The sequence below is a fragment of the Lytechinus variegatus genome, chromosome 19, assembly GCF_018143015.1.
Source record: "Lytechinus variegatus isolate NC3 chromosome 19, Lvar_3.0, whole genome shotgun sequence".
Taxonomy (NCBI): domain Eukaryota; kingdom Metazoa; phylum Echinodermata; class Echinoidea; order Temnopleuroida; family Toxopneustidae; genus Lytechinus; species Lytechinus variegatus.
Window position 1 is genome coordinate 23076045 of NC_054758.1, and position 24993 is coordinate 23101037.

The 24993-nt window shown below is 36.8% G+C and overlaps 1 protein-coding gene across 1 annotated transcript in view; it reads left to right on the forward strand.

Moving 5' to 3' along the window:
- Nucleotides 1-16726, forward strand: part of LOC121406079 (methylmalonic aciduria type A homolog, mitochondrial-like) — a 31809-nt gene extending 15083 nt beyond the window's left edge. The window contains exons 3-6 of the mRNA XM_041597089.1: nt 3537-3659; nt 5133-5303; nt 8911-9146; nt 11815-16726. Of these exons, the coding sequence (XP_041453023.1) occupies nt 3537-3659; nt 5133-5303; nt 8911-9146; nt 11815-12117 (833 nt within the window). The 3' untranslated portion in view covers nt 12118-16726. The remainder of the gene's footprint in view (nt 1-3536; nt 3660-5132; nt 5304-8910; nt 9147-11814) is intronic.
- Nucleotides 16727-24993: the final 8267 nt, after the last annotated feature.

Sequence of the window (24993 nt, forward strand, 5' to 3'; positions counted from 1 at the left end):
ATCTACACGTATATACGAAGGTTATCATCTCAACAATATATTTTGTGATATAAATACTTGATCACGACTGGACGTTGTACAACAATAAAGAACAAGCTGTCTATATTGCGAACTAAATTTACTGATCTGAAAGGGACTATTTTAAAAGTGCTGCCCAACACGTATATAAGAATTTTGTGAATATATTGAATACTCTAATTGAATGACGACAATTTTCGCGACTGGGACCTACGGCCGGGCAATTTTAATCACTGTACGTAAAAAATGATGGGCTTAATTTTAAGGGATTTAGACATAAAACCTATACATTCAAAGCATTTTATTAGAACAGCCCTGTGTGCCTACATTACACTGATGGTATTTATCCTATATACATGGAGTAGAGGAACATTCCTTCGTGACAATCAGTTCTATCATTTTTCCAGTAGGCGTCAGTCCGACAACCTCTTTTCTTTTAATTTTTCCCCCTTTTCCACTTTTCTTCTTTCTCTTCTTCCCCACCCTTTTCCCTTCTATTTTCCCTCTCTTCCCTTATCCCGACAGTCACGCATATTAACCGACGATAAAATATCCAGAGTGGTGGTGGGGGGGGGGGTCTTACCCTGTTAGAGATGGCCTTTCAATATTGACGGAAATACAATTATGCTCATTCACAAGCATTTGTTTTAAAATACACGAATTCAAGTGTACTGTTACTTGATGGCTGTGGTGATGATGGACTAATTATTCCATGGAATCTAAAAATTACAGTGATTGGATCGAGCAGAAACGGGAACTTTCGTGATTGACGGTGTGACTAGTTTTGTTTAAAATTCTGACTCAAACTAAGATTTTTACATTGTTTCATTTTTCATTATTTTCCTAAAATGAACATGATATGATGATATATATAAACAATGCCAGATTGAAGGAAAAGGATGCTTCATAATACGCTGAAATAATGAGGGGTTTATAAAAAAATTGTGTAAAGAAAATCAATAACCAATTTACAGGTTTTCAGGTATTACGAGCTAGAAAAGAACACAAAAAACTATCTTCACGTAAGGTTCATAGGATTGTGTAACAAAAATCAGATTGCGTCTTTATACTGTAAAGAATTTACGGAAGGAAGAGCGAAGGGAAGCAGAAAAGAATAAAATAGCGGGAAAGAAATGGAAATTGAAAAAGAAATGTGATATGATTTGAAAGGTGTCATGAGCGGATTATATGGCGGAGAAATGTAAAGAATTATTGACCCCAATCATGGATAAAATTAAATACGGCTACCCCTTCCAAAAAAACACACTGTCATACATGCAAATCAAATACACAAAACAAACAAACTTATGCATAATAATTTGTAGGTCTTATACAGTCATGATATTCCAGGGTCTCGGGAGTTGAGATGTTTGGGTTTGCAAATTACTACCCTATATCTAACACGTTCCAAAATAGTCTAAAACGGATAGGCCCCGATCGATCGGAGGGGGGGGGGGGAAGCAACAGGACCCGGGAGTTTCTCCCAAGTATCTTACGTGAAGATATGCCTATACCGAAGATTGTTGATGGGAACATAGGCGGCGGAAGCGGGGGGGGGGGACGGCCCCCTAATTTTTTTTGTTGATAATCTTTTTTTTTTTTGCTTGTCAATTTTTTTTCCTGCGTGATCCCCCCTAAATTCACGTGGACCCCCCTGAAACGTGTGTTGCCCCCCCCCTAAAATTTAGGTTGATGACCTTTTTTTTCCTTGTCAAAAATTTTAGGTAAGCAACTCCTAAAATTTAGGTTGATAACCCTTTTTTGTGGGCGCTTGTCAAATTTTTTACCTGTGTCCATGAAAATTCAGGTGGACACCCCCTAAATTTTTTGGCTTCCGCCGCCAATGGATGGGATGATCTATGTTGGGGGAGCTCGTGGAGAACGTAAACACACAAACACGATGGTGGATGATGAAGTTTCCATGTCAGGGGCACGGGGGGGGGGTGGAGGAGGGGAGGTCACTGCCTTTCGGGCTGCCTTTATTCCCAGCTATGTTCCGTGCATGTAAACATGCACATCGACATATCATGACAAGAGTTGCGCTCGGATACATACATGGAGCTATATTCAGTGCATTCGCCTCTTTTATCGTCCATATCAGTTTATCTCGATCGAACCAGTCGACGGACGTTTGCTATATCGTGACCAGGTAAAAGAGAATAATCAAGAACCACAAGGACGTATTGTAGTTTATGCAAAGGTAAAGCAAAGAACAGAAAGGTAATTTTGGGGGGAGGGGCACAATATAGCTTCTGGAAAATCACACTCCATCCCTCCATGATCCACATAACCAAAAAAAAAAAAAAAAAAAATCCCTACTCAACACTGTACGCAGCTCTGGGATTCTTCATGTATTTGTAGACCTGGCCGTTATTTAGCGTTATTTTCTGTTGCCGTTTTATTTGCTACTAATTTATGTCGCCAAAATATAAATTCATCAAAATCCCATGGTCTATCCATAGAGCTATTGGTCTATCATTCGAGGCATACATGTGGCTTGACCCAGGCTATAGCATATACAAAATGTACAGACCAAAGGCGGAATGGACACTCACGAGTTCGACACCTGACAGTACATTAGATTCCCCAATGAAATGCAAGCGATACACACACAACTAAACCCTTTCACCATAGAGCTATTACAGACTTCAAGGCACATGCGCTTATCACACAGAGCGGACACCGAGAGAACACAGACCCCCCCCCCCCCCCCCCAACAAACTTCGAACACAACAGATCACGGAGAACTGAATTCCGCCGTGGTAAGCTCCGCCTACTTTCTTACATACATCACAAGGTGGCGCTATATAATATTGATTTAAATTGGACACAGAATCATGAATCAACCGTCGAGAAGTGCATTTTGCTCTCCAAACATTGCCTTAGATTTTCAGTTTTTAAAAACACTTCCCGAATATGTTATGATCCCAAACTTTCACATGGGTATTTTTGAGTTGTTAGTCGAATGTTCATAACATTTTCAAAGAGCAATATGATAATTTTTTAAATTGCTCACAAAGTTAAATATTCCCTTTAATATATAGCACCATCTATCATGAAATAATCTTTTCCGAACCTTGACACTATTATTATTGATGAAATGAGGAAGGCAAAAAATACACCAAACTCTCAATGTAGTGTATCTGATTCACTTCAAACTGAAAAGATTCAAGCCACTAAGGACTGAAATCTGTTTGGTTTACATTTTTAATATTAGGTATATTATGTTGATTCTTTACTGATTCAAGATTCAATATATTTAATTCAATTCTCATAAATTACTTACAGATTTATATCCAAATTAATATGAAAAGGGTCACTATGAAAAGAAATCAAACAGAGTTAAATAGTTTGTTGCACATGTAATTACAAATTTGAACTTAAACAGAATGTGTCATAAAATGAAAATTTACTTTTGGGAAAAGGCTGCCTTTCAATAGGAGGCATTATTTGAAAACAGAATAAACAGAGTCAAAATAAGCAGACATTCTAATCACAGATTTGTATTTTTCCTACAGGATTGACAGGTCCCCCAGGGGCTGGAAAGTCTACTTTCATTGAAGCAATGGGAAAGAAATTGACTAGTGAAGGTCACCGTGTAGCTGTCCTTGCTGTTGATCCTTCATCATCTATTACTGGAGGTGTGATCTTGTCCTTTCTTTAATAAATAATCATCAACAATTTTTGTTTCTTTTCCCAGGACAAGCTGTTTAAATAATAACAATGGGACTATATTGGTTCAAGTTTGATAGTCCAATGTAACTGTTTTATTGCTTTAGTCTCAAAGGGGGAGGGGTAGGAAAAAGTGATATCATTTTTAACTACCTTGTGTGCATAAAGTTCTCTATGACTATTGATGTGCAAATTCTGGCAGCATATATTTAACATGCATTTTATATTTTATCTGTGTACTGTAATTGACTTTGAGACAGTGTATCTGTTAGGTAATGTACCACTTTGGTCAATATGTAAATATTATTTAAAGCTTTGAAAGGTATTTTTGTTTGAGTTGGTTTATAGTTTGATTGAGCTCAAATCATGAAATGGTACACAACACACACTCATTCATGTCTGGTATATTGGTACACTCACTTATTCCCATTCAATTCTTTATTCCATTTCCAATCAAAACATAATACAAAGTTATACAGAGTAATACAAATCAAATACAATTTTACAGACGAGCATTCTTACTTCGTAAAACAAAACAAAAACGGTATAATATTGAGCATGAATGGAATTGAGGAAAAAAGTGGAAATAGTAGGGGGAGGGTAGGACAAAGAAGTTTCATTCTTAATGTCTGTTACTGGATTGATAGATCACAATAGCTGAATATTCACAAGCTGGCCAGAGATTCTTATATGAACATCAGGGCCCTGTTGTACAAAGAGTTACGATTGATCCGATCAATCGCAACTATGGACTGCCAGCAACGTCAACATCTATTATGCATGTTTGTTCAAAATATTTTCTAGCTGAGATGTATATCCATGCATTCATTGTTTTCTTAAAAATTCACTGCGCATCTCTCTGCATGAAAAGGACATTGTGCAAATTTTTCATAGAAAAAATTATGACACTGATGGACTTCCATAGAGTTACGATTGATCGGATCAATCGTAACTCATTGTAAAACAGGGTCCTGGAATGCAACGAAGTTAGATATGGTAATATGCCCATGAGCCATACACTTATTGTAGCTCTAGAGAGGGTGGAGTCCATTGATTCATTTCATCAAAATCTCTTCAGAAAACATCACATAAGAAATCAGAATGCTTTCCATCAACTCCACCAATCAGGAGTAACTGGTAAGATTTTGAAACAATTTTCCTCCAATAGAATTCTAACCTGCGTGCCATGATGTCACATACTAAGTGTGTATTAGCTCAATTTGGCAGAGCAGTGGTTTTGCAATTGGTAACTCAGGCTCAATTCCCAATAGTGCACTAGTGCCCTTTGGTTTATTCTCATTAGCAGATCCCTTGTAAAGGACCTGAAGCTGCCAGTCCTCTGGTTGTTTGCTACAAGCTTTCAAGTGCACCACCATCTCCATGTTCCTCAATCATTTTAATTTCATGGTCTGTATAACGTTTGTTTGATTGTCCTCTCCTAGGTTCTCTCCTTGGTGATAAGACCCGGATGACAGAGCTTTCAAGAGATCCTAATGCTTACATCAGAGCATCACCATCAGCTGGTACACTTGGAGGTGTGACAAGAAATACCAATGATACTATATTACTATGTGAAGCAGCTGGCTATGATGTCATCATTGTGGAAACGATAGGTATTTATGTAATGAGTGAATTTGATGTATGAAAGATAAAGAACCTGCAAGGACTGGAACAACCTCCAACAGGATCCAGTCTATTACCCCACTGTTGGTGCCTACAAGACCTTCTTAAGTGGGATGCAGAAGTTAACACCACAAACAAGAATGTTTTTACTATTAAACACATGTAAATATTCGCACCTGCACTCCTATAACAAGAGCTTAATTTATTATGAAAATTGAAATATTAAACAGTATGTGAACAGTTCCACACAGACACACACCGGTGTGTTTATCTACATCATCGTCGTCTGGCCACAATTTCAAAATGCTACTACTTCGCCATTTCAAGTCCGATTTCAATTCTGTTTGGTTTATATGATAGCACTAGGTGGGGATTCAAAAATTCTACACAGAATTTTGAAATTCATTAAATATGCTAATTTATGCACATTTTTAAAAATTCACATAGAATGCTTCTTTTCTTTATTTGTGGAACGATCTTTATATTTTTTCTTCAACCTGTAGGGCTTCATGAGGTTCACCAATCTTCTACACATAATTTTGAAATTTTGATTAGAACAATTTTTATGCTAATTTATGCAAAATCAATTTATGCATATTTTTAAAAATTCACATAAAATGCTTCTATATATGTTGAATGATTTTGATTTTTTTCTTCCATCTGGTAGAGCTGCATGAGGTTCACCAATCTTCTTCACAGAATTTTGAAATTTTGACTAGAACAATTTTTATGCTAATTTATGGGAAATTAATTTATTCATATTTTTAAAAATTCACATAAAATGCTTTTTCTTCTTTGTTGACCGATTTTTACTTTTTTCTTCTTCCATTTTGTAGAACTTTATGAGGTTCACCAAACTTCTACACAGAATTACAAAGAAATGTTTTTTCTTCTTCATTTGTTGATCAATTTCAATTTTGTTTGCTTTATATAATAGCTCGAAGTGGTGATACAAAATTTCAACATAGAATTTTGAAACTCATTAAATATGCTAATTTATTCATATATTTTCAAAACTCACAAAAATTACTTATTTATTTGTTGATTGACTGGTTATTTTTGTTCCATCTGAGAGCTACATTAGGTTCACCAAGGTTCTACACAGGGTTAAGAAACTTGACTAGATGATTATTAATACTTAATTCATATGAAATTTATTCATAGATCACAAAAAAAATGCTTCTATGTCATTTCTTCATCAATTTCAATTCTATATCCTCAATTTATGTCACCAATATAATTCACTACAGTGTCAACTGGGTTGAAATTAAAATTGTGTTAAATTTTGTTGCGAGATGCCGGATGAGCTCCCCATCATTGATGTGCTAGTATGTTGTTATTGTTCGTTTCGGGCATATTTCACATCCTAGTAGTCTTCTTAATAGACACTTGGTGTTTAGAACCTAATTAAAATTTAACTTTAATGTTCAATACTACCATTTTGTAGTTTTTTTTCTTTGTTCTACAAAGAAAAAATAATTTATATTCTTATAGTCAATCAGAGTATGTTGTTGCTGAGAGTATGGTTGACAAGATAATTCTTCTGATTTATTTCAGGTGTTGGTCAATCGGAGTATGATGTTATGATGACAGTATGGTTGACAAGATAATTCTTCTGATTTATTTCAGGTGTTGGTCAATCGGAGTATGATGTTGCTGACAGTATGGTTGACAAGATAATTCTTCTGATTTATTTCAGGTGTTGGTCAATCGGAGTATGATGTTACTGAGAGTATGGTTGACAAGATAATTCTTCTGATTTATTTCAGGTGTTGGTCAATCGGAGTATGATGTTGCTGAGAGTATGGTTGACAAGATAATTCTTCTGATTTATTTCAGGTGTTGGTAAATCGGAGTATGATGTTATGATGACAGTATGGTTGACAAGATAATTCTTCTGATTTATTTCAGGTGTTGGTCAATCGGAGTATGATGTTATGATGACAGTATGGTTGACAAGATAATTCTTCTGATTTATTTCAGGTGTTGGTCAATCGGAGTATGATGTTACTGAGAGTATGGTTGACAAGATAATTCTTCTGATTTATTTCAGGTGTTGGTCAATCGGAGTATGATGTTGCTGACAGTATGGTTGACAAGATAATTCTTCTGATTTATTTCAGGTGTTGGTCAATCGGAGTATGTTGTTACTGAGAGTATGGTTGACAAGATAATTCTTCTGATTTATTTCAGGTGTTGGTCAATCGGAGTATGATGTTGCTGAGAGTATGGTTGACAAGATAATTCTTCTGATTTATTTCAGGTGTTGGTCAATCGGAGTATGATGTTGCTGACAGTATGGTTGACAAGATAATTCTTCTGATTTATTTCAGGTGTTGGTCAATCGGAGTATGATGTTATGATGACAGTATGGTTGACAAGATAATTCTTCTGATTTATTTCAGGTGTTGGTCAATCGGAGTATGATGTTACTGAGAGTATGGTTGACAAGATAATTCTTCTGATTTATTTCAGGTTTTGGTCAATCGGAGTATGTTGTTACTGAGAGTATGGTTGACAAGATTATTCTTCTGATTTATTTCAGGTTTTGGTCAGTCGGAGTATGTTGTTACTGAGAGTATGGTTGACAAGATAATTCTTCTGATTTATTTCAGGTTTTGGTCAATCGGAGTATGTTGTTACTGACAGTATGGTTGACAAGATAATTCTTCTGATTTATTTCAGGTGTTGGTCAATCGGAGTATGATGTTGCTGACAGTATGGTTGACAAGATAATTCTTCTGATTTATTTCAGGTGTTGGTCAATCGGAGTATGATGTTGCTGACAGTATGGTTGACAAGATTATTCTTCTGATTTATTTTAGGTGTTGGTTAATCGGAGTATGATGTTATGATGACAGTATGGTTGACAAGATAATTCTTCTGATTTATTTTAGGTGTTGGTCAATCGGAGTATGATGTTGCTGACAGTATGGTTGACAAGATAATTCTTCTGATTTATTTCAGGTGTTGGTCAATCGGAGTATGATGTTGCTGACAGTATGGTTGACAAGATAATTCTTCTGATTTATTTCAGGTGTTGGTCAATCGGAGTATGATGTTGCTGACAGTATGGTTGACAAGATAATTCTTCTGTTTTATTTCAGGTGTTGGTCAATCGGAGTATGATGTTGCTGACAGTATGGTTGACAAGATAATTCTTCTGATTTATTTCAGGTGTTGGTCAATCGGAGTATGATGTTGCTGAGAGTATGGTTGACAAGATAATTCTTCTGATTTATTTCAGGTGTTGGTCAATCGGAGTATGATGTTGCTGAGAGTATGGTTGACAAGATAATTCTTCTGATTTATTTCAGGTGTTGGTCAATCGGAGTATGATGTTGCTGACAGTATGGTTGACAAGATAATTCTTCTGATTTATTTCAGGTGTTGGTCAATCGGAGTATGATGTTGCTGACAGTATGGTTGACAAGATAATTCTTCTGATTTATTTCAGGTGTTGGTCAATCGGAGTATGATGTTGCTGACAGTATGGTTGACAAGATAATTCTTCTGATTTATTTCAGGTGTTGGTCAATCGGAGTATGATGTTACTGACAGTATGGTTGACAAGATAATTCTTCTGATTTATTTCAGGTGTTGGTCAATCAGAGTATGTTGTTGCTGACATGGTTGACATGTTAGTTCTTCTGATTCCACCTGCTGGTGGTGATGAGCTCCAAGGTTTAAAGAAAGGTATCGTAGAGAGAGCAGATTTTATCCTCATCAATAAAGCTGATGGTGAACTTCTTATACCAGCCCGTAGGATGAGGAGTGAGTATACCAGCGCTGTCAAACTCATGTACAAGAGATCTTCATTATGGAGTCCTAAGGTATGTTGTCTTTTAGCTGACATCCTTCATTCCTTACAAATATTCCCACCGTTCCTATTCAATTGATTCTACATCATATTGTAAGGCCTTATTTATATGGGTCAGAGAAACTTAACTTTCATTAGCTGAAATAGTTCTTGTAATATGTATACAACACTACACTAAAGGCCTGGTCCCACTGGCCAACAGACACAAATGTTATTCATAATGGATACAGTGGTCAGGCAAAATTTCAGGGTGGCTCCATCCGTTTTCATCAGCTCCAGACAATGGACAAAATAAGCGAACAATGAAATCACAGTGAACAGATGCTTGATGGACATAGAGTGTATGAAACACATGCAAAGAGTACACAACGAATACATACATGTAACGTTTCCCAACGTATGGCAAGATTCTTTTCCGTTTTACATCCTCTCTGCATTTGTAAGTGCAGTGGGACCAAGCCTTTAAATTCTCTATGCACATCTAAGCAACTTGGATAGCATTACCCTAGCTTTAGACCGGCAGCATTTTGCAGCAGTGGATATTAAAGGTCAAGTTCACCTCAGAAAAATGTTGATTTGAATCAATAGAGAAAAATCAGACAAGCACAATGCTGATAATTTGATCAAAATCGGATGTAAAAAATGACATTTCAAAGTTTCACTTATTTTTAACAAAATAGTTATGATCGAGCCAGTTGCATCCAAATGAGAGAGTCAATGATGTCACTCACTATTTCTTTTGTTTTTTATTGTTTGAATTATACAGTATTTCAATTTTTACGAATTTGACGATTAGGACCTCTTTGCCTGAAGCACAAAATGTTAAAATAATGGAATTACACCTGTTCAGGGAGGAATGAAACTTCATTTCACATGACAATTATGAGAAAATCAAAATATTTCATATAATAAAATACACAAGAAATAGTGAGTGAGTGAATGATGTCATCAGTTCCTCATTTGCATACCGACCGAGATGTGCATATAACTGTTTCTGTTTGGTGAAATGAAGCGAAACTTTTAAATGCCATAACTTTCTTATTTTACATCCGATTTTGATGAAATTTTCAGTGTTATGCTTGCTGATTTTTTCTCTTTTTATTCAAATCAAGTTTTTGTTGGGGTGGACTTGTCCTTTAATAACAAGGAAGCTCCATAGCTCGGTCGGTAGAGCGGGGGATTCGTATTCCGGTGACCCGGGTTCGATTCCCACTTGGTGCGCTAGTGCCCTTTGGTAAGGCATTAATCCTCAGTACCAGGTCCTTCTGAGAGGACCTTAGCTGTCAGTCCTCTGGTTGCTTGCTTACAAGCATTCCTGCTTTCTTTGCAATCAGATAAAAAATCACCACCAATACCAAAAGGCACTTGCACATTAGTAATGATAGAAATGAGTGTTAATGGATGGATTACCACTCACAATATGGAATCAGTTTGATCTATCATCACCAGTTATTGATAGAGCTCTCAGTGATGAGTGTGTCAAAAGGGGGAATTGTATGTTAGCATGATACCTCACCAACGCTTGCTCATCTATACCACATGTGTTTATAAGTTTCCATCTCTCTTCCATGTCTCTCTTGTATCATACCTCCGCTAAGATCAGAGATCGTCGGCGCTATTAAAAGTTCCATAAACAAAAATTTAACTCTGTTAGGGAATGCTTTGATATGCTATAGGCATATCCCCTCCAGTGCGCACATGGAGAGTTAGTAGCTGTTCTGTGTACATGTATATGAACTACTGGTATAAAAATATTTACAATATGCACATGAGTAGATGAAGGTAATGGTGTATCACTGAAGATTCTGCCTGAGTTTCAGGTCACATGACTAAGGTCAAAAATCTTTCAGGGTCAATGAACTCTGGTCGTGTTTGGGGTATTTGTTGAATTGTCATAACTTTGAATATTTATGGATCTAGTTCATGAAACTTGGACATAAAAGCAATCAGGTATCTTTGAACATACTGTGCGAGTTTCAGGTTACATAACCAAGGTCAAATGTCATTTAGGGTCAACAAACTTTGGCCATGTTGGGGGTATACAGTATGTGGAATTGTCATCATAATATTTTTGGATATAGTTTGTGAATCTCGGACACAAGAGCAAACATATATCCCTATACTTCCTGTGCAAGTTTTAGGTCATGACCAAGATCAAATGTCATTTAAGGTCAGTGAACTTTGGCCATGCAGGGTGTATTTGTTGAATTGCCACTATATCTTTGAAAGTTTATGGATCTCGTTTATAAAACATAAATATAAGTGTAATCAAGTATCAGTGATTGTTTTGCACATATCTAAGGACACAAGATCAAGGTCAAAGGTCATTTTTGGTAAATGAACATAATATTATCATATGAATGTTTTCTTTGTGTATAATTATTCAATAGTTGTTTTAGTGAGCACTGCTGCTGTATTGAATCGCGCAATGCAGGCGAGACTGTCAGAGGCGTTCTACTTGTTAAATATAGAGGGGGATCTTAAAGAGCCGAATATTCAGCATTTGCTAACATTATTTATTTCACTGATCGTTTCCAGAAAATATTTTGTGGGTTCTGGTAACTTAATGTACAGCCCTGAAATTTGCTTTACATGCATGTGAAATAGAATATCAAACATGACACTAGAGCAGTGTGTTCATTAAAACTATTTCATGATTTTCTTTGATGTAATTAATGCAGGTAAAGCAGGTTTCATCCAAGACTGGTGATGGTCTGAGTAAGGCTTGGGATACGATGGAGGAATACCGAGGTATCATGACAGAATCTGGGGAGTTCATCACCAAAAGACAACGCCAGAGGAGAGTATGGATGTGGCAGCATATCAAAGATAGAATGATGGAAGAATTCAAAGATAATCAAGATCTAAGATCTCATATCAAACATTGGGAAGAAGAAGTTATGGCTGGGAGATCAACCTCAGGAATTGCTGCTGATAACCTTCTCAACACTTTCTCAAAACTCTCCAGGAATTTCAAATCGTAATACAGTATAGGTAAATTGATGTGCCTCTGTGAATGATTCATAGAGTATTGTTATAAAATATTGATGGTGAGTGCTTCCACTTTTATGGAATTCAATACAGATTGGATTGCCTTTATGCTTTTTCAGCTTATTCATGATGTAACAGGGGGGGTCATAAATATATATTAAATTGTCTTCAAGTAGGGTGACCCTTTCTAATGCTGAATGATATGTCCCTATGTAACTGACTAAGCACCTGAGAACATGATCCAGTTTTGACTGGTAACCCTTTTTGATGCTGAATGATATGTCCCTAGTGTGCTTGGAATCACTAGTCTGCTTCCTCTCAACATGCACTGCCCATCCACACAAAGCTTATCTTTGATTGGTACTTAAGATTTTTGTGAGCACTGATCCCAATGTCCACTCTGGATATAGTTTCTGATTTCTTTGAGTTCTGGGTCATGCTCAGATTCTCTTTCTACCTCTCAAGTGGTCACTGCCCCTGGAGTAGACTGCATAGCGATGAATCGCACAAAACTCTCAGGTTCTGTCTCCAGCTTCGATGTGGTACTACTATCTCCAGATAATAGTCTTGACAAAGAGTCTGCTATGTTCATCTTCCCTGGTATGTGCACCACCTTATAATTGTATTGTTGCAACTGCAACACCCAGCACTCAATGCGTGCACATGGCTTTGACCTTGGTGAGTACATGACTTCTAACGGTTTGTGATCCGTGACCAGCTGGAATTTGATTCCAAACAAGTAAGGGTGGAATCTCTCACATGCCCATACCAGTCCTAGGGCCTCTTTTTCTGTTTGTGAGTACCTTCTCTCTACATTTGTCAACGCTTTACTGGCATAAGCAATGATCCTTGGTCCTTCAGCATGAATCTGCACTAGAATACCAACTGGACTTGCATCAGCAATCACTTTTGTCTGTGCCTTGGGATCATAGTATCCTAAAGTCTCCGCACTAACAAGGCATCCTTCGGAGCATTGAATGCCTTCCGCTGCTCATGGCCAAATTAGAAGGGTACATCTTTCCTGGTCAACTTTCTCAAGGGATCAGAGAGGGTGGCAAAGTTTGGAATGAACTTTGCACAATAGTTCACAAGTTCCAGGAAGCTTCTCATCTCAGTTTCATTCTGTGGCTCTCTGGCATTTGCAACTGCTTCCACCTTGGCCTTGGCTGGATTCAGACCTTCACTGGTAAGTCCATGCCCCATGAAATCCAACTCTGTTACTCCGAACTTGCATTTCTGGGTATTGACCGTTAGTCCTGCCTCTCCAAGCTTAGCTAAGACTGCTCTAAGCTTCATGTCATGCTCGGACGATGATGTCGTCCGAGATGTTAGCTACACCTGGTATCCCCTGGATGACCCGGTGTGTTTTGTACTGGTATATCTCCAGTGCTGCGTTGATACCGAATAACAGTCTTTTATATTGGTACAGTCCACAGTGGGTCACAAACGTCACATCCGGTGAGGTTGCATCTAACTCCAATTGATGATATCCCCATTTCAATTCAATCTTTGAGAAGATTTTGCTTGCAGTTAGCTCTTGCAACACTTCTTCCACCATGGGAATAGGATGTCTTTCCCTTTGTATAGCCTCATTGACTCGCTGCATGTCTATGCATAATCTGATGTCATTATTGGGTTTTGGCACGATGACAACTGGGCTCACCCACGCAGTAGAGTGCTCGACTGGTTCTATGATATCGAGCTCCATGAGTTCCTTGATTTTGGAACGGTGTTCTGTGCACAGGTTGGGCGATTGGCTTGACAGTCTCATCTACAGCCAGTCTGACTTGGCATCCCTTCAGCTTTCCAACCCCATGGAACATCCCATCAAATTCACTCTTGAGGTCTTCATATGACTGCACCACCGATAAACTTGAGCCCCGAGTACTTGAAGATTTCCAAGTTCTTTTTCAGTACTTTTTTAAAGTAACGGCTCTCCCTCTTCTTCGATGACAGTAAACTCTGCTTCAACTTTCCTGCCGCCAACTTCTACTATTAAAGGTGGTAAAACAGCCTATGGTGTGCAGGGGTAATCAAAGTGAGTTTACGTATAGGATAGAGTTTAGATTGAATTCTCATTTCCTCACGTACCGGTACTAGATTGAATGAAGAAAAAAAATCTCGGCAAGTGTGCGTCCGGATAATAGAGAGATCCGGATAAGGGGAGGCCGGATAAGAGAGGTCGGACTGTAGATTACAATAACAAAATCAAAGAGTAAAAATTTTAGATTAAAATTAAGTGAAACACTCCTGCAGCAAAAATAAAAAGGATGGGGTTAAGGGGGTGGGGAAGAAGCACTAATGTAAGATGTGAGTTTACATGCATACGATCAATAAAAGGAAAATAACATTTTCCTGCATGAAAATCTAAATCTTGATAAGGTAGAACTGTTTTTTATATCATTTGGAATTTCGTTCCATAGTTTGGGGAAGTAAGTCTTCAATGAATTAAAAGCAATAGATGTTGGAGCATGTGGAGGGCGTAGGCATGATGAGTGGTGTGAGAATGGATTTGAGAATTTGAAACAAAAATGTCACTGAAGAGAGGTGGTAAGACTCTGGCATTAAGCTTGTACATAAAAACTAAGGAATTTAGTGATATCAGATCTTTTAAAGTTAATAAATTTGATTGTAAAAGCAAAGGCTTGGTATGACTATTAAAAGGAGCACTTGAGATAAGTCGTATTGCTTTCTTTTGTAAAATTGTCAATTTATTAATCTAATCTAAGTGTGTTTTGAATGTACGTACATTGACACCGACATGACGTACTCAACCCCGACCTTTCTTTGACACATGTCCTGAACTAGTACCGGATCTTTCCTTGTCTTTCTTCTCACTACCCCTCTTGGCTTTCTTCTTGCTCTTTGATTTACATTTCTTTGCAAAATGATCATGACCTCCACATGATCTATATGCCTTGCCTTTAGCTGGACACGAAGCGTCGCTTCCAAAATGACCTAGATTTCCACATCGATAGCACTCATGTCCACTCTCAGCATTACGTCTGGACTTGCTATGTGACGTCTTTCCAGAGCTGGTAGTGAGCTGATTCAATTGGCCTCCACCAGACCTTTTATCTAGTTTCATGGACTGAAACTATACTTCAACCGCCTCAAATGACTTGATGATGACCAAAGTCTCTGCTAAAGTAAGAGTCTGCCCCTTCTTTACGACATAGATTATTGCTTCTGCAATTCTGTATGACTTGATCTCTGATCTGATTATCAGCACCATAATTGCACCCTTGAGCTGCCTTTCTCAGCCTAGTTACCATTTGAGCTACAGTTTCCCTCTCCTACTGAGAAATTTGTCTGAAAACATGGCATTGGAATGTAGCATTCAAAGAAATAACAAAATGTGCATTAAGGGCATCAACAGCTGCTTTGTAATTAGCCTTACCTCCAGTATTTGCCAATGTCTTAAAAATCTCACGTACTGATGCTCCAGCACAGTACAGAAGCAAAGCCCTCCGTCTGGTGAGTTGCGACGCCGGCGTATCGTCCTCCTCAAACAGCCCAAGACTGTCGGCGTAGGCATCAAACTCTTCATACCACACCGTCCACCGCGCACTCACAACACTTGCGTCTCCATCTGTATCAAACGCATTTACCCCCTTGACACCAAACATTTCAATTCCTCCCGAAGCTATGTTCCTTGCATAAAAGTCCAAAAATGTACTAAACATCCTCGTCACCAGTGTCACATCTCAACCTTAATTAAACCACGGGGTAGTGGATAAAAATTCAGTCCATACCCTGTATTTATTACAAGCATTACTGGTTTATTGCTCCATACTTATAACTGTCCGATCGCTTACATCGTGCACATGCCAATTGACCTCGGGGTCAACCAGTTCATTTGCATATTATTCATGACAAGTGGGTTGAACAGGCCATAATACAGCTCAGTAGCAGCCAAAGTAGATTTATTCCCAATTTGACCATTCTGGTCGCTTTTTCGGGAAATGGGTTGCATACTTGGCGCATTCGGCCATATTTATTTGATTTGGGACATTATTCTGCTTTAATCTGAGCATTCAGAGAACATTTGTCTTGATGACCTCCAAAAAGTTTCATCTTTTCCCAGATGTCTTCTGGTAAAGTCCAAACGTGATCTTGTGTGGATGGGTTTTAGGAGTGGAGTCTTCCGTAGCCATTGTCCATTCAATCCTGCCTTATTCAAGGTCCTCTGGATGGTTTGCCTGGAAATATTGGTCCCTTTACCATTGAGATCTTTTAGCATCTCCTTTGTGGTGATTCAGGGGTTGACAGCGGCAGCTCGAACTAAACATCTCGCTTGCCTTGCCGAGACTGGGCTTCTGTCCGGGTCTTTTAAAGTTGTCCACTTTGTTGCAAGTCTTGTCCTTTCTGATGATGCTCTGGACAGTAGCCACATGAATCTTAAAACGCTTGGACATTGCCTTGTAGCCCAAACCATCTTTGTGACACCATTCACTATTCACAATCTCAGGTCATCACTAAGTTCCTTTTGCTTGACCATGACACTGATTCTCAATTTATAGAACCACTGATATTTCTTTAATTCAGAGACTTTTACTTTCACTACAAAATTTCATTTTAAAATGCAAAATGCCCCCCCCCCCCCATCTTTAATTGAATTGATTTGAAATCAATTTCATCAACATGGCGACTAACATGTGAATAAACCTCAGAAGGAAGATTTCTCATGAACTTCCTCTTCCTGGATACCATGCAACATGGCTTAAATTATTTTGTATTCATGCCTGACATTATAGGGTCCAGTTTGAAACCATTTGAATTATGGAAAATAAGGTGTCTTAGAGAGAGACTGGGGTATGAATACTTTTGAACATCAGAAAATTTAGAAAGGTCATCTCAATTATTATGCAAATGAGATGAAAATAAAATCAGCATGCTTTTTGAGATAATGTCTAGTAGTATTTAACTACTATGCAAGTTATCCTAGCCCAGCTTTCATTTTTATGAAAAATGCAAAAGACACACATTTTCTTAGGGGTATGAATACTTCTGAGCACAACTGTAAGTAGGGATATATCATGTAGAACAAGGGAGGGTCACCAGTCATACAATGTATGACATTTCAGAGCTGCAAACTACTTGGAAAAAGTCAAAATTATTACTCTTTTCATGTCAAATTAAGCCATTATACTTTTTACCTTAATTATTACTCTTATCAGTCAGACCGCAGGTCCCTATGCTAATGAGCAAAAAGGCCAGATTCATCCAAATCATCTCGTGGTTGAATCCTCCTTGCAAAATCTCATGATTCGTGAGATTTTCTTTCTCTAAGAATTTACCTGTTTTAACCTCAAGTTAAATGAAATATTATTGCACCATCAGATAGAGTTAAAGTTACTCTTTCATATTGGTCATTTATTTTGTATACAATATTTTGTTAAATAAGTAAATTTCTGGCCTGAAAATGTTCCTAAAAACTGAATTTTCTTCCTCTGTTTTCTTTTGCAAATTGTGAGAAACTTTTTATTTTGAGCCTCAATGATATTTATATCACCATAAAGCTGAACTTATGTACTTTCTCACAATGCCACTCTTGATATGCGACACCTTTCAATCGGGTCAAGATCACACTTTTCCCATCAAGGTACAAGACGAGATTTGTTAAATTTTGTACTTGCATGAAATCCAGAGTTCTGATTGGCTGGATAAGGTTCACAGAACAACAGGCAATGGGGTATTTGAGGAGATTACCACATGGGAAGTGTGACCTTCCCATGAACCCAGGCACTGGAACCATTGGAATTTGCCATTGTGTGGTCTCTTTGACCAATCAGAGTGCAGTATTCTTGTTTTCAAAGTGCTTTATGTACTTGGCAAATGAAAAAAGTGATCTTGACCCGATTAAACCAATTCTTATTTTGAAACCTATATCATTTCAAAGCATACATATTCAGCTTTATCATGATATAAAATTTAGTTTGGGCTCAAACAAAAATAAAGTGTGAAAATGGCAGCTTTTGTCAGGTGAAAATATTTATTTTGTAGCATGTTTTAGATCAAAGTTTTAACCTATATTACAAAATCTTTGAATAAATCCAAACACATGACCAGAAAGAATGATTCTTCTTCTTCTTTACAATGGTACCAAATTCATGAAATTTGATGCACAATTAGAGCAGCAATGATCGAATGAAAAGAGGTGTTTTGGTCCGCATCAAGCTCATTACATATGCAAAACATCTCAAGTCATGAATATCACTTAGATGAAAGAAGCCACTTTCTTGGGACCTGCAGTCTGACTGTTTTTGGGGCAAATAAGTATGTTGACATTAAATACTGATAGACCTACATGTAGTAATACATTGAACAGTGGTGAATTCATCTGTAGGTGGCCAATTATGCTCATTCTTATGATTGTATATCTTTATTTACATCAATGTTATCATAACATGCTTAAATACTGACTCCATCTTGCAGTTTTTTCCTCTTGGATTTTTTATGGATTTACACCAATAAAATAGAGTACCAGAGATGATTTTGAATCTACATGTAAGCCTTAAATAAAAGATTTATTTCTTATTCTTCATATTACCTCTTCAAATAAATTTATACAACATGGTGCATGTGAAATAATGACTTATATGCCTTTTGAGCTTCTGGATTCCTACTTTTTACTTTTAAAGATTGACAGCTCTGTCTAACTTCTGAACAGCTTTATGAAACACGCATCTACTGTACTGTCTATAAAGACACAAAGAATAGAAAACAATATGGGAAATAAGCAAATTCACCACAACATTGGGTAAAATTTAAGTTTTTACTCACAATACCACTGATGAACTTTCATGATCACCACAAGTTAATTATACCTTTATAGTAAGGAGCATACAGCTGGAGAACTTTTTAGGATACCTGCCATTGGGTGAATATGAATTAAGTATAAAACAGTAGCCTATAGATGATCAGAATTCACTTAATAATTTATTCATATATAATGTTTGTATTTGGGATATTGTTGTACTGTAGTCTATGACTGTAACAGAATAAAGTGCAATTTCTGCAACATTGTCTACACAATCTTCATGTGATAATAATGCATGAATATTATGGCTTTCGTTTTTTTTCCTGGAAATTAATCTGTTTATTTGTATCCCTTGTTCAGCTATCTATGTACAGTACTCTAAGGCAATATGAAAAATACATGGATGCTGTGTACAGACTACACGTTTGATATATGAACAGTAAACATCTGAATAAGATAAATTTGCACTGTGTTGATTGTATTTTAATTGTATTATGTTTGTAAGAATGCTCCTGTGTGTGATGAACTCTGTATGATATCATTGTAGCTAGCCAGCCATCACCAGCCTTGATTCCTTCACAGAGACCCCCCCCCCCCTTCATCTATGGCTAACATACACAACCACATTAAATGGAAAAGACTTTGTTAATGGCATAGTAAATGATCCTTTATCTGTGTGTTGGAGTATGTTGTGGATAGTGAATGCCCTTTCCTCTATCATGATAATTCATATATGTCATATCAAGAGTGGGTTTATATTTTTGATTGAAGAAAATCAGCAAGAGATGAATGGCTTAGGGTTTTGAAATGCAGCAGGGAAATTAGCCATGGAATGATGGAGGAGGAATATATAGGAAAAATGTGAAGATAGAATCAATAGTGTGATTGAAGATACAAAATGAATTACAACCAAATTGATAAGGTTTGTGTCAGAAGAGCAATGTTCACAAACATGAAATATGAAGGCAACCAGAGAAGGTATTGTAAGGAGATCAGAAATATGATATGTGTGGTTTATTATGTGATATTAAGAACACGAGTCGGATTATGGAAAGGTTGGGTTTGGAAAAAAATGGTGTGGAAGTGGTATTTAGAAGTGGTTTTTGATAGGCCTTGTGTAGAGGATGGAAGATGAACCTGTGAAAAGAACGTGGGATATAGAAGTGAATGTCATAAAAGGAAAGGAAGACCCAATGATTACATGGTGAAGAAGCCAAGGAATGAGGAGAATTCTCAAAAAAGAAGAAAATAGGAGGGAGTGTCGTCATGATGTAAGTGATAGTAATCCCTCGTAAGAAGGAAAATGCTGACTGAAATAAAGAAGATGATGATGGTGATGATCATGATGGTGATGATGATGATGATGGTGATGACGATGATGATGATGGTGATGATGATGGTGATGATCATGATGGTGATGGTGATGGTGATGATGATGATGATGATGATTGTGATGGTGGTGATGATGATCATGATGGTGATGACGATGATGGTGATGATGATGGTGATGATGATGATGATGATGATTGTGATGGTGGTGATGATGATGATGAAGAGGATGACGATGATGATTGATGATGACAATGGTAGTGGTGGTGGTTGTGGTGATGATGCCTGGTAATGATGGTGGTAATGGTGATCATCATCATAGCAACCTTGTTTTTTTATTAAGCAACTTTTTTTTTTACAATATGATGTGAGGTAGCGACATTGAACACAACCTTGCATCTACTAAATAGTCCAATAAACGGGACATTCTGGGCACTTTTTGTGATCATGTACACATTGGATATCAAACAATTTATAGAACTAAAGCGAGCTGAAATATTAATATACTGATCTGGTAGAATATTATTTTAAGGGTTATTTGTAGGAATTCATGAAACACTCTTGAGATGTGAGTATATACACACACAGATATACAGTAGGGGAAGGGGGGGTAAGTTGTGACAGTTTTTGCTTTTTGCATGTTAGAATTGATATGATTAATAATCTTGTCGAAATAAGTACCTTGCCTTGAAATTTGATTCTTCTGAAATATTTTCCACCTATATATAACTTTCTATCCCCACACTGAAAGTCATCGTGACCTTTGAAGAAAACGATGTCGAATGGCTCAACTTGCCCCATATATGGGGTAAGTTTGGGCCACCTTCTGGGGTAAGTTGAGCCACAAAAACTATGTACAAAATGTATGAGGGGAGAACCAGCATGTCAATTTTTTGTTTAAAGACTTTTCACTTGCTAATTCTCTATAAATACTAACATCCTTTAAAAGGAAAAGAGCAGTCATGTAAATTTGCTCCTTTCAGCCAGCATTTCAATCGATTTTTATGGTTGGTTTGTTTTTTAAGATACATTACCATAGGAATTACCATGGCTCAACTTGCCCCATGCTGTTTGGATCAACTTACCTCAGTCCGAACTTAGTGCGATAATTTTGTATCCACACATTTATTATGCATCATCATATAAAAGACTATGACAAGAATGAAGATCCATACCTGGACTAATAATGTTGTTATCATGTCTTTATTATATTTAAAGACGTGTGTGTTTATAAAGCACTTATCTATTTCACACTCTTTTTTACTTTTTTGGCTGAAATTCATGTTTTTCCCTCTAAAAAACTACTTTTTGTTTCAAAGTTGAAAACAATGTGGTGGGGTTAGGGGTTATGCTATGGGTCATCAATACATGACACCACCACAATGTCTGACTCATTCATTATTGGCCTGGGGCTGGTGGCTCAACTTGCCCCTATGCTCAACTTACCCCGCCTTACCCTATATATATGTATATATACATACATATATATAATCTCTGGCCGTGTTTGGGGCATTTTTTGAATTAGCATGTGAGTGGGGTGGCTAGATTAGTCTGTTTTCTTTGTTTAAAGATAGTGTCCTTTTCGAAAGAAAAAGTGTTTTTTCCCAGTGCCCTCCCCCCCCCCCGCCCCTAACTTTCAACAACGCTCCGCCGCCCCTGCTAAAACTATATCATAGACACGAAAATGATACCTCTCAGGCAGATTTAAAATCATGTATGTTATTTTGTAAGTAAAAAAAAAACAGCCATTTTAGACAACAATTTTTTTTACATTCTTTTAACTTGTCCTTATGTATTATTTGAACCTTTAAACGATGTTTTATACACCAAAAACATGTTTCCTATAGGTGTATATTAAACGTACTCTCGATTTTTAAGTTTCAGCAACCAATTTTATTTACACCTCAATTTTGTAATCTTTTTTTTAAGTACTTGGCCACTGACTGTCTTTGTACTACGAGACCCTTAAAGGACAAGTCCACCCCAACAAAAAGTTGATTTGAATAAAAGGAGAAAAATCCAACAAGCATAACACTGAAAATTTCATCAAAATCGGATGTAAAAAAAGAAAGTTATGACATCTAAAATTTTCGCTTAATTTCACAAAACAGTTATATGCACACCCTGGTCGATATGCATGCAGATGAGCAGATTGATGACGTCACCCACTCGATTTCTTTCGTATTTCATTATTTGAAAAAAAAAATATTTTCTCCTCATTATCATGTGAAACAAAGTTTATTCCTCCCTGAACATGTAGAATGAGCATCCTTTTAACAGTTTATTGTTAAATTGGTCCTTGTTGTCAAATCTGTAAAAAATGAAATATTTTCTTATTCAAACATTAAAAAACAAAAGAAATAGTGAGTGCTAGGGTCGATTCTCTCATTTGCATGTAACGGAGTTGTGCATAATTATACAATAACTGTATTGTGAAAAAATAGCGAAACTTAAAAATGTTACTTTCAGAAAGTAACATCTGATTTTGATGAAATGTTCAGCATTACACTTAATTGTTTGATTCTTTTCCAATCAACAATTTTCTGGGGTGGACTACCGGAAAACAACCCACATCAACAACAGGGGCCGCAGTAGCGGGAAGAGGGGGCGGGGGCTTCAGCCCCCCCCCCTACTTTTTTCCCAAAACCGTGTAAAAAAAACGTAAAAATAACCATATGATTGTGATTTAATTTTTGCATCATCAGCACCCCCCCCCCCCCCTTTGAAAACCGTCCGCGGCCCCTGAACAACATAGAAATAACTCTCTACAGTGCGTATAAAAAAAACGGGACAGTTTTGAAAAGTCTATGAAACATTTGTTTCAAATTATTATACCTATATTTTGATGTTAATAGATGCTCCACGATCTTATCTCTGAAATGCCATTTTAAAAAATGAAAACATTTTATGCTTGAGCGAACACGGGACGTTTTTGTCGGGGGTTCAAAAAGAGGCTTGCGCAAAAATGGCAGAAATGAGAAATTTGATGACTAGACTTTTGGCTAATCAACAGACTTCCTTTTAATCTTTTCATTATCTTTGCCATAATTTTCGAATTATGCTGTCAAATTTCATTTACAAATTTATTTATTTACGTGAATTATATTGTTTTTCATTCAAACTTCTTTTACCTTTGAATTTTCCTTCATATATAATTAAGAAAAGAAGAGACTTTTTGTCAACCCAAGTAAGAAAATTTGCATTATTGATTGGGAGAATTTGTAATTGTTCAAATCCTTTTACTATGTGAAACAAATTATGTTATGGTGCCTTTCATAATTATTAGGTGAAACAAAATATGCTATAAAGACAAGAATCCTATTTTCAAGGGGTTATTTAATCCTCACCAAGTTTAATTATGTGCTTGACAGGACAAACAGGAAAGGATTCATGTCTTTCAATGACAATGGTGTATTGAGTCAATATTGTTGTTAATGTTCAAGAGACAAATTAAGAAAAAGGCTGTTCTTATACAGAGTGTGACTATCTTAAGGATCATATATAGGCGGATCCAGTGGGGCCGCTCCCCCCCCCCCCCCCCATTGGCGGAGCAAAACAACAGAAAAAAGGGGGGAAATGATTTTTTTTTAAAGGGGGGGGGGAAGAGATAAAAAGGGAAACATAAGACGAGTGAATAAAATAACAATGAGGGGTAGACTTGGAAAAAAATAAAAACCTTTCATGTCACTATATAAAATTTTCGCTCGCGCTTCGCGCTCGCACTGCCTTAATTAGGTTGTCTTGCTCAATATGGAGCTTAATATGCAAAACATATTTCAGCTCGGAAATCTAGCTTTCGTTTTGTGTGTGCGATTTACAGTTTTTTTTTTTAAGCGCTCTCTAAAAATTCCTGTTTTATGCTCTGAATATTAACATTTTCTGCTCGCGCTGCGCGCTAGCAAAATTTCATTTGTCATATTTTCCTATATTCCATAAAGTTCTCAAAATATCCCTATTCAGGTCAGATTGTCAAAACGTATCAGCTAGAGCTGCGCGCTCGTAATTTGATTGGTGAGTTATGTACAGGCTGTATATCTTAATATCAATTCTATAACAAACTACTTAAAATCCTCTTTCAATGGCAGTTTATAAAAAAAAATTAAAGAAAAAAAAAGCTCGCGATTTGCGCTCGCATTGATTATAGAATATATATTAACTCATGCATCTTATTCATCATTACAAATGTGCTTAGATGTCCAGTTTTCTGGCCATAACAACAGATTTCGCGCTCTCATCACTAAAATATTGATTTAATGATTTAATAATCATATTGTCATTTTTTCAGAATGGAATATCGGCAAGTTTCATCTCGCGCTTAGGAAGAGAAATGGGAAGATAATCATCATTTTCATATGATGACATAATGTTCTTAGAATGTCCCGGTCCTATATGTAAAATCTCAAAGTAATAATCAAAGAAACATAGGTGTTTTGTTTTAATGTGATCCATATCCACTTCACAATTTTCCTACAAAGTGCTTGAAATACAGAACTTAAATTTACACCTTTTCAAACCGGAATATCAAATATTTTAAAGGGGAATGAAACCTTTATTAACAAATATATATGCTTGTGTCAAAGTTATGAGCATTTGAATATTGCGATCACTATTGCTATGAAGATCCACCTGTTGGCAATGCGACAAAGATGTGTGATGTCACATGTTAAAAACTTTCCCTTTGATGGACTATAAAATACCGCCCCCAAAATGTCTCTTTTTGCTGTTTCCTATATGGTGATACAAACTCTTTATCCATGATGTATTCTTTAGAAATCTG